The 12,174-nt window shown below is 41.5% G+C and overlaps 1 protein-coding gene across 2 annotated transcripts in view; it reads left to right on the forward strand.

The window, feature by feature from the left end:
- The window catches only part of LOC144770626 (myeloperoxidase-like), a 329,709-nt gene that overhangs the window by 262,894 nt on the left and 54,641 nt on the right, over positions 1-12,174 (forward strand). For both annotated transcript variants that reach the window (XM_078655312.1, XM_078655313.1), the window contains exon 10: positions 5,939-6,191. In XM_078655312.1, the coding sequence (XP_078511438.1) occupies positions 5,939-6,191 (253 nt within the window). The remainder of the gene's footprint in view (positions 1-5,938; positions 6,192-12,174) is intronic.

Here is a 12,174-nt window from a genome sequence, read left to right on the forward strand (position 1 = left end):
ACTGTTCTGAACCAATAAAAAGTGTTAATTTCAGGTCACATGACCCGACGCGCTTACGCTACGCGCCCCGGGGCGCTTACATAGCGCGTTCGTATGCGCGTGGGTGCTTCCGGGCACGCTTACGGCGTGCGTATCACGCGGACGTGGCTACGCGATATGTCACGATGTTGTTTTCGTTCGCGGCAATAGCGCTAACGGGACGCTCCCCGGTACGCGCCCCGGGGCGCACCGCAAAATTGCGCTGACCGGGGCGCTCCCCGGTACGCGCCCCGGGAGCGCACCAGGGCAAAAAAAAAAAAAAAAGAAGAATATACATATAAAAAATAGTATTACATAAATATACAATATAGGATTCATTAAAAAAATATTATATTTGATAGCAATAGAAATTTGCTATTAAACAACCTATGAAATTCACTGAAAAAACATAGGTTTCACACCAGTTATAGTTAGGAATTAGCATTTAAAAAACCTATTAAATTCACTGAAAAAACCATAGGTTTCACACCAGTTATAGTTAGCTGGAAATTTTACTCGCATAAAACCAATGAAATTCCCACGTTATAGTTAGTTGGACTCACTATAACTTGCGCGTGCAATGCACTGCTGATGACGTCACATATTATATCACTCATGACATGGTCAGTGACATCATCCTTGACATCACTCATGACACCATCCTTGTGACAGAGTGACAGACCTCCTTTCACTGTAATGTAACCCTTGAAACACATATTCAAAAATAGAAACTAACATTTTCAAAAAAATGGAGATACCCATACCAGTTACAACAACCAATTTAATAATTACACCATCTACATACATCCACTCATTCACCAACAGTTCTATATACTCACTCATACATATACTCACTCATCATATGTAGTGATAAACCTATACATCCTCTTACACACCGACAGTCATCCAAAAGATACTCTGACACATACTCACACATGCAAATAAACTATTAAACATTCATTTATTTGCATATACAGCTATACACACACTACCACTTTACTTCTAAAGAAACTTACACATACTTACTCTCTTAAACAATCACTTATAGAAACACATACTAATTTAAACAGGAACTCTTACAATCTCTTACTCTCACATATACTCACTTATATACATCAATATTCACATATACTAGATTAAAACATATGTAGTTACTGATAAAGACACTAGTGAAACAGTCATTCACTCACTAACACACACATATACACACTCATCCACCCATGCAGTCCTGCACATATGCTGTCTTCAAAACACATACAAAGAGAGAGTCAGTCATTCATGCATCTATGTGCTAGGTAATACCCCCACCAAACCATACAAACACTCATACTGATACTAAGAAAAACATCTAATAACCCATATACATACACATGTAGCTACTCTCCAACCCATGCAGCCACTTATACACAAAGTGAAACACTAATACATATATTTAAATATTTAAACATTACTCACTAATATATGTATTCACTAAGATACACTTAATAAGCCAGTTAACCAATTAATTAATTTTTTTTAAAACATCCATTTAGACACTTATTAAAACATTTATTCTTCCATCAACTTTTACATATACATATATAACACATATTTATTTTTCAGAAAGACCCCCATTCACTGGATGGTGTCATGAGTGATGTCATGAGTGATGTCACTGACCATGTCATGAGTGATGTAATATGTGACGTCATCAGCAGTGCATTGCACGCGCAAGTTATAGTGAGTCCAACTAACTATAACGTGGGAATTTCATTGGTTTTATGCGAGTAAAATTTCCATCTAACTATAACTGGTGTGAAACCTATGGTTTTTTCAGTGAATATATATATATATATATATATATATACCTCTCTATGTACCTCATTTTATTATTGTTGTGTTTACTTTGTAAAGCACTCTGATACTTGTGGGTCATGTTCGTGCCACATGAAACTCACAAATAAATAAACCACTTAACAATTTCATTTGCATTCCAACCCTAAATATAACCATGATTTGTAGCTCCACTGTCAAAATCCTAGTTATTAGTCTTTCCTCAACTGCTGGATGCAACAAAGAACTCTCCAATTTAGCTAACTTCAAGAGATAGAAAAGGGGGGAACATGGTGGCAGCTAGCTGAGTGGCTGCTGCACTCTGGTTCCTGCGTTGACGCCTTGCCCCCTGCTACCCTGGAGATGCCGAGATTTGCTGTTCCCTGAGTGTCATGGCATGGTTTATTTGCTGAAGTACCGTTGATGCAGTTGGATTCAATTAAAACCCCCGATTTTGCGTGGCTTGCTGCTGTACGCGTGTTCTATTCCCGCTTCCCATTCTATGGCTCGGACTCTGCAATATCATTTGTTTTTTCCTCTACTGACCTCTGCTGACCTGTGGCTTCGCGTGTTTCGCTTGGATGTGCCTGTGGGTCACCGCGGCCCCCCCTTCACCTGGCCTGTCGCGGTGGAGCGTGGCAGCACTGGAGCTCCGGAGGGGTCGCAGGGTTCGGAACCTCCTCCTCCTCCGAGGCGCTCATGGCAGCGGCAGTACTGGTTCCTCCGGGTTGCCGAGGCTGGAGGTGAATCGGAGCGTGTTTTGGACAGCGTGCAGGAGGATTGTGCCGGTGTTGGAGGGGGGAGTGAGGATACAGGGGAGCTGAGGCAATTCCGGTCCCAGGAAAGGAGAGAGTCTATCGGGGGCACCCAGGCTCAGGCCCAGGCTCAGGTGAGGTCAGTCACTTCGGGTTTGGGAGGCTTGAAGAAGGGCAGGAAGCGTGGAGCGAAGACTCAGACTCCCCGAGGGGGTAACAAGCGGTGCAGTCTACCCCTTGCCTAAGGCTTTAATGAATCAGGGGTCCCCCTCCAGTATCAATAAAGGCAATACCTCCACTTTTTTGTGTGGGGAGGTAAAGGCAAAACGGGCAAAAACACGTAAATCTGCAAAGGCTCCCTTCATTCTTAGCACAAAAGTAACGCCCTCATTAAGGTCGTATTTCAAAGTTTTGCCACAAGTCCTGGATTTGGTGAAAGAGGGGCCTTCCTGTAAATCAGTACCTGGGTGGGTCTCCCCCTCTCCTGGTGCCCCAGACATGGAGGAGCTGGCAGGGCCCACATTAGCTGTCGATGACCTCCACCTCAACAGTGGGGTTTCAGTTATCACCTCAGGTGAAGTGAGCCGTACAGTGGAGGCGGTTGAGGGGATTCCGGGGTTGGAGAAGCTAACAGAGGCAATAGCAGCATCCCAAGAGGACACAACTTCAGGGAATGGCAATTGTCAGGGTGGGGCAGGTCCTTCAGTGGCTTCCTTGGAGTCCATGCTTACAGCCCTTTCTTTCGATATTAAAAGGGGTTTCATAGTCTCCACAGCCAACCAAACTGAAATCAGAAGCTTCTTCGAGTCATTGGAGACGTGTTGAATGCTAGAACGGTGGCCTTGAAAAGATACTGTGGCTGGTCTCTCGGTTCATCCTGGGAAAGCAGAATCAGATATCATTACTCTCAAAAAAGAAGATCTTGTCCTCTCTGAAAGGCTTGAAGTATTGGAAAACAATGCACGACGAAATAACCTTCATATTCTCAACGTTCCCGAGGGGAGCGAGGGGGCTGATATCAAGCAGTATGCGATTACCCTCCTAAAGGAAGCTCTGGAACTTGACCAATCTGCGGAAGAGTTGGGAATAGATATTCAAAGAATACATAGGGACCCCTTTAGGAGGAATCCACAGAGATCTAAACCCAGGAAGATCCTGGTTAATTTCCATACTTATTCTTTGAAAGAACAGATTCTTAATCAATCACTGAAACAGAAGACCCTGAGTACTAAAGGCTTCCCATTCCAAATAAGATCAGACCTGTTCAGGGCAACCCTGGACAGGCAGTGGGAGTTGGCAGGAGGCTGGAGGCCTTCAGGAAACTAGGGGCTGTTGCACAACCTAAACATTATGCATAATAATAAAATGTATAATGTTAGAACTGCACACTATAGCGTTTTAATTCAAAGTGCTAGTGACAGCACACAGATTCCCTAATGTTTCGGCTCCAACATGAACCTTGCTCACAGGTGAAAAACATTTGTTTCAATGAGACCATGCTTTTTGAATGCAATCAGGCTGTCATGTGACTCGGTTTGCGTACATATATATATATATATATATATATATATATATATATATATATATATATATATATATTTTTTTTTTTATTATTGTTGTGTTTACTTTGTAAAGCACTCTGATACTTGTGGGTCATGTTCATGCCACATAAAACTCGCAAATAAATAAACCACTTAACAATTTAATTTGCATTCCAACGCTAAATATAAACATAATTTGTAGCTCCACTGTCAAAATCCTAGTGTTTAGTCTTTCCTCAACTGCTGGATGCAACAAAGAACTCAAAGTGCACCAGTCGTCAGCCACTCTATGGTCTTCCCTACCATATTAACCACTATTTCCATATGTATGAAGCCGGTGCTCACAACATAAAATAACTTATGAGTCAGCCAAAATAACAAAGACTGTCTCCACATTTAATTTCCAATATATTTGCTAGACAAAAGTATTGGCACATTTATAAATCATCCATGACATGCACATAATAAATGGTCCAAAACAGGATAAAGTTTCCAATCTTACAGTATTATCATACACTTGTCATATTTATTGCGAGCAACAACCGATAATGATATTGACCTGTATGCTTCCCCTGTTAGTGGCATTGGTACCCTCCTAGAGCCAGGCCGGGCATTCCCTGACACATAACCCTCAGTGTAGTTAAAAACGTCTGAAGAGTGTCCTTGCTCCAACCTACAGAGATGGTAGGATTATAGGGGTCAGAGACTGCACAACCCTATTAAGGGTTGCTGCAGCTATGGAGCCTATGGCTCAGACACACCTTCTTAGAACAGTAGATGAGACTTTTGTTTAGCAATTTGTAGTGCAAGTGGAATGTCTGATATAATATCAATGCAAAAAAATTGTGTGGAGAGAGTATCATGTCAAAAATAGCGATGGCCAAAGTATTGAGAAGGTAAGTGAAAATAGGTAAGTATAGGCATACTTTTCTTAAGTCCTTATCTATATAACTTGATGATATGTATATCATCATGGTACGTAGATGTGGAGTTAATTATAGTAAAACTTTTACTTTCCTATGAAAACTTACCTTCACAATATTTTTGTCCTTGATATTCTTGACACGATATTTTGTCCAATTGATATTTTTTCCCTGATCTTTTGTCCAAGCACCATGCAAGTGCACTTTAAGATATTGTGCTCCTGAGCAAAAGCCCGGGGGGATTATATTGTAAGACAACTCCAATGTGCCCTGCTGTGGTTTCTGGGCCCTAGCGCAGCCAACACCTAGAGAAACCTAGCAAACCGGCACATTTTTTAAAACTAGACACCCAGAGAAATCCATGGTGGAGTGACTTGTGTCACTCGCACCGGGGTTTCCTACCCAGGAGACCTTGCAAACTTTAAACTTTGATTATAAAAACAAATTTTCTCACATTTCTGTGGTGCAAAATTCTGGAATCTGCAGGAGCACCTAATTCCACCAAGTTACTTGTGTTACTTCCACCAGGGTTTCCTACCCACAAGCCCTTGCAAACCTTAAAATGTGACTATAAAATACATTTTCCTTACATTTCTGTGATGGGAAGTTTTGGAATCTGCAGGGAGCAACTCATTTCCTACCACCTATTATCCCTCCAAGTCTCTCAATAAAAATGGTACCTCATCTGTCTGCGTAGGACTAGTACCTGCGACAGGTAAGGCCACAAAATACAACATTGACACATCAGTTTTTTCCGAATGTGCTGAAGACAAGATGGAATTTCCCTGCTTCCGCTGGTCAGTAGAAGAGTGTGGGTGGGATGTAGGTAGGAAATATATCTAAAGATGAAGTAAAACTGCTTATTAACAATTCTGCTTGTTTATTCCAGATAATCACATTCCGAGACTACCTTCCCCATGTTCTTGGTGATAGGTATCAGAGAGAAATTCCTGAATATTCTGGATATGATGAGGATGAGGACCCGCGAGTTGCAAACATTTTCTCCATTGCCTTTCGGTTTGGTCATACTTTAATTCCACCATTCGTCTACCGCTTGGACAATAATTATAAGCCTCTCGGTGACAATTCTAAGGTTCCTCTTCATGAAATGTTCTTTGCAACCTGGAGAGTCATAAAGGAAGGTAAAACACAATGAGCAGCTCTGAAACTGTGTTGTTTAATCTATTTTTCTCACTCAAATAGCACTGTTATTGTTTACTTTGGTGATGACCAATGGACAAATATAATGAATATTTATCCTAGAAACACTGGTGTAGTTAATAGGCACTTGTTTATAATAAGGGCCTGCTGTAGCAGATAACTTACCCTTTGAAGTCTCTCAGTCACAAGTGAGGTCGAATTAAATAGTGTGCTCTAACTGCAGAAAATATAAAAGTTCAGAAGTGTCCTTTGATCAGAATAAATGAGGTAGTAGATTTAACAGTTCTTTTCTCTGGCATCTTAGCAGGTAGTAAACAAAACGAACTGTATTCAGTCTCGAAGATAGTATTGTGCTACTACATTACTCAGCAATAAAGGGGTTCCTGGAATAAAGGCTAATAGCAATCCACTAGTATCCTCTGGTTTAACCAAATGTGCTGAGGAACTTTCTGGCTACTAACTAGTTCACCAATGTGTCTGCCTTGTGGATAAGGTAGGCATTGATCTTTGTGAAGTCATCAAGACTATAGTGATCCCTGCAGTTTCTGATCTGTTGGCCATAGCTTAGAAACATACACAGCTGGATGTTGTGGGTATTTATTTGTGGTCTTGCTCATTTGAGTTGCATTTCTGCATCGTGTCCATTTTGTCCCACAGCCTGCAAATTCTGTTCTTAACAGGAAATGTCTATCTGAATATTGTGTGTATGCACCTTTGTCCATTCTAGGGTCCGAAAGACCAACCCTGGGAATTGCCTTGGCACTGCCTGTACATTTCCTGTTAGTTAGGTGTCAGATTTAGTTAGTTGCTCTCCCTTCACTGAGCCATGTTTGTCATCTAGGAGATAAGGGGATTGAGTTGTCAAAGACCTATCGTGAACAGGCCAATAATTAGAGATGGCTTTGGACCAGCCCTTAGCTCATGAATTAATTGATTTCTTGTCCATGTCACCTCTCTGTTCCTGATTCAATTGTTTCCTCCTTATTATACTTCTGTTATTCACGCCCAAATATCATTTTGATTTCACTTTGTTCTGGTTGCAGGCAATGATTCCTTCCACAGCTGAACACAAACCTTGCATTGCAGTCCATAGCGATCTTTTTTCTTTCATTCTCCCTGGCACTGCTCTCCTTCTCACACCTTTCGATCCAGCTCTCTTTAAGTTTGAAAACTATTCTTTTAACGCACACATGCTTCCCCACGCTCCTTGCTCACTGAGGGGCAGATTTACAAGCCCCTTGCGCCACTTTTAACATGGGAAAATTGACGCAAAAGTGGCGTAAGGGGTTTGTAAATCTGCCCCATAGCACCTCCCACCACTGTATATGTGTGAAGAAATCTTAAATTCTTATGTAACTATTTAAGATGACCGCCAGTGCGTGCACATGTGCCTATGTGTGCGGAGGTCATTTTTTAATGAATTAACCATCAAAGATGGCAAGCACCCTTGTGTGATAATGTGAGGCAACCATTATGAATAGTTTTCTCAGATATTCAAAGATGGCTTACCCATTCAAAGATGATGTATCCATGTGATGTATTCCTATAGGTTCTGTATCGATCCCCCTATTCCTGACCCTATTCTGGTTAACAAGTTAACTAGCAGCCATCCCATGATGCAGAAAACCCCCATGATGCAGGAACCGTTATCTGATTAAGCCACACTACGGCACAGGAACGTGTTATCTGATTAGGTCATAACGCTTGCCATCTAATTAGACAAGCGATAATTCCTCCAGCCCCTGATAAGGCATACGGAGTTCTCAAAACAAATCAAACCTATGACAACCTGGGAAAAACCCTGCGGCCATTGTTTTGATTTCACCGAGAACTTCAGCAAAAGAATGTGCTAACGACCAGGTCGTATGACATCCTTATTGACGTATCTATGTCCATCCTTACGTCAATCTCGGCACCTTAAAGGTATAAATATTACCGATATTGCCCTGTGCAAACACACGCGGTGGTGACGAGATCGGAGCAGCCAGACTTGCCAAAGCCCAGAGCAGAGCAGACCCCGCTGGCGCAGCCCCGCCTTCCTGACGCGCTGAGAACGAGACGCTGCTTTCTCCTGCCGAGAAATCCAGCTCCGGCGCTTCCGGGTAGCCCTCGCAGGCAGCCTGGAATATCGAGACCAGAGACGAGAGATACCATCCCTCATTCATCCTAGACTCCAGGTACAGAACTGAATAACCCCTTGCAGAGAATTCTTGAGTCAGTCACTTGGCAAAACAAACTTAACTTAAACTGCTACTTTCTATTCCCGCCCACGTATTAGGCTTAGGTCAGGTACATCTGGGGTAGGCTTAGTTAGAAACACCAGTTGAGTACGATTAGTCAAATGTATATGTGTATGTATCTATTTTATCCATTTTAACCCATCATATGGCTTAGAAACCATATCAATGTTTTTACAGTATTATTTTATACTTCTGCTTTTAATGTATGCACTTTACTTAACCATAAGTATTGCAAGAATATCGATCCATTTCTCTTGTATGAGAAAAGAGACTGATCAATAAATACCATCTTTTATTGAACACGCCCGTCTCTTCCTTTTCTCTACAATCTGGTGAGACTAAGAATGCACGTACTGACTGAGTAAAATAAGTCGTCTTTTGTTTTCACACGACTCTACAGATACACTCTTGATTAGGGGAGAGCAAAGTTGTCATGTTCTATGGTTGTCAGAAACTAAATCCCTTCTTGTCTATCCAGGGAGGTTCAACTCCTCCTTGCCTATTCGAGAAAGTTTCTAGTGAACTCTGAGCTAGCTGGCAAACCCAAAACTTTAAGTCTAATATCGACAGTAGTAGACCTAGTTAACGTCTGGTCTAGGCCTATACTATTGAAGGTATTATTCCAATGCGCAGAGCCTATTGGGATAATAGGAACTACACTACATGGCGCCCAACGCGTTTGGATAGGCGATAAAACTAACGTAAGACATTTAGAGTAACTCAGTTGTGCTTTTTCACTCAGACCCCTTTTTCCCATAATACTCCAAAGACGTCTGGAGTGGGTGAAAGGTAATATCCGCCAGACCTCGCAGGAGGAAACTCCTATGTATGGTTCTTGGTTTAGTCAACGTTGAAGGATACACTGTTCCAAAATATTGTGCATCTAATCTTTGTTTCCATAAGAACCTGATCTGCAAAACAAACTAAATAACCTTCTGGACAGTACAATGTCAGACACTGAAGGAGAAAGAGAGGCAGTTAGAATAGTAACTGAACTCGCAGCAGCTGATAATGCACTGCAAGACGCTGACCCGGATATAATACTCATCGCGGTCAACATAAGAAAATCTATAACTTTAAAACTTATAGAAAATGGACTGACACCTAGAGGTGGCACAGTCATATTCGTAATTGAGGCACACGAATATCGGCAGACAGAGGTATTCTATTCATGGATACACTTTCCAGCAGCAAATGCTGTAACAAAGGTCTTCCACTATTACAAAACAGAGGAACCTCCTAATGAGTACACTCCTTTCGAGGAGGTGGAAGTACCACTTAAATTTCAAGAGCATCTGCTCTTATTTAATGGCGCCCTAAAACATAATAATCACATCACCAGGCTCGGTCCATTAGGTAGACCAGGAGCAACGTGGCCGGTCCTAGCCGGATACACACCACATCCAGACATCGATGGGATGTCTGCAGCAGAGCTTTTAACACAGCTAAAACAATTAATAAAATTACATAGACAATTAGTCCAATATGTGATGCGAACTTCAACAATTCAACCAGCAATTAAAATTCCACAGCTGACCCCTCATCAGGGGAACACAAATAAAATTACACCACAGAACATACAATCCTGCCTAGGTAAAGTACCAGCTAAACGGGAACAAATACCATTCTGGTTAGCACAAAAAATCACCCAAATAGAGGCGGTGTTTCCAGACACCACCCCGTTAGAAAAACACAGGATTCTGACTATCTGTCTTTCAATGGGAATCGCACCACACGTGGAGGACTGTGACACTTGGGGTACAGTCTTTGCTTCCATCTACACAAAAACGCACGGTGTTCCATCCATTTCGGTAATACCAGATGTGCTAAAACAAATTCAAGACGAATACGGTCCAGAACCCGCTTTAACTCTTGGTATGAAACTACTAAAAGACTTCAAGCAGGTCTCGGCTATATTATTAGCCAACATAAAGGGAGAAGCAGCAAACGTGGCGATCCGCCAGAGGTTAAAGGAGACAGATATAGCAGACCAACCAGCTGAAATTGCCAGAATTATAGAAAAATCCTATGAGGAACTAGGTAGAGATAGTTTAGGTGGAATACCAGTAAAACCACAACTGATTGAAAGTCCTGGAAAAATATTTTTTAATAATAATTCAACATCACAAAAAAAGAGCTGGGATGGAAACAAACAATCCAATCCTAAAGAAAAGAAATTCCAGTCCAGAGGAAGGTCTCCTCGGCGGAGAGAAAAATCTCCGAACCAAAGACACAGGTCACCCCAAAGTGACCCCTCTGGGAAAAGATATAACCTTAGAAATAGGGATAATATAAAGAAGCCTGATAGATATCAAGACATTGATACACGTCCCTCTCAATCTTTTCAGACTTCCTCGCAAAAATCGGAAAGAAGAGGACGATCAGAACAAAGAGAAGAGCACGCCAAGTCCAAAGACAAGGAATCTGCTCATCTAAAAAAGAAACTACAATTTCCAAAAAAGAAGGTAGCCAGTATCAAGGTAGTTAACAATGCCGAAAATACTGAGGACACAACTGAAAAACGGAGAATGGGCTCAGACAATGCTAGAAAGCGCAGCAGAAGTGAGCATAGCTCGCAAAGTCCTTATGAATCTTCTGGAGACAGTGGACACGAATGAATATCTTCAAGTGGAAACTGCAGACCCCAGAGTTAGCAAACCTCACAAAATATATGAAATAACTTTACGTATAGAAGGGGATAAGACTAGAAAAATAAGGGGACTATTTTGGGATAATCTCTCCAAGGGCTATGACATCCTTCTAGCTGAAAAAGACTGGCCACCAGAGTTTGTCAGGGAGTGCCCTCATGGCGAAGAAATAATTATGCCTGCCTTCTCAAATCATATCCCAATTCATAAAAAATACATACTTGCCAGAAAGTGGGCAGTAGCTCAAGCTCCTGCTTTATATAGAAATCATGTAGGATGGGATGAGGACTCTCCTCCTCACAAAATCCAGTTAAAATCACAACCTACTGCACAAAGACAGTACCCAATTAAGCAAGAAGCTAAAAAACAGGTAAAAGAAATCCTAGATCAACTAGAATACCAGGGGGTGATTGAAACTTGCACCTCACAAATGAACAACCCTTTGTTTCCGGTCTCCAAACCAGACAATTCATATCGTCTAGTTTTGGATTACCGACACCTTAACTCATGTTGCAAAACTTTTGCAGTACAAAACTCGCATAGTGCTGCACTAATGAATAACATAGTGCGCAAAAAATACAAAACAACATTAGACATCTCTAATGGATTCTTTTGTCAAAACATAGCACCAGAGAGCAGATATTTGTCTGCGTTCTCAATAAATGGCACTCAAAAACAATTCTGTCGGTTAGCCCAGGGGTACAAGAATAGCCCAGGGGTATTCTCAGCGAGAGTAACAGAATTACTACAAACATATGATGACGAGGCATTATCTTATGTCGACGACATATACCTAACAGATGATGACTTGGATACTCACTTGAAGAGAGTGAACACCATAATACTTGGGTTCGCAGCAGAGGGTTACAAATTCAACTTTAAAAAATCTAGAATTGCCCATCTAACAGTCCTGTTCTTAGGATACGAATTATCAAGTGAAGGCAAAAGCCTGGCTGACAATTTCCTAGAGAAATGTGCCGTACTCCAAGCACCTAGAACACTAAAAAACCTACAGTCATTCTAGGCTTCCTAAATTTCGGAAGAACATACATTGCAAATTACGCAGAAAGGGTCAA

Source organism: Lissotriton helveticus, chromosome 7 (assembly GCF_964261635.1).
Source record: "Lissotriton helveticus chromosome 7, aLisHel1.1, whole genome shotgun sequence".
NCBI lineage: Eukaryota > Metazoa > Chordata > Amphibia > Caudata > Salamandridae > Lissotriton > Lissotriton helveticus.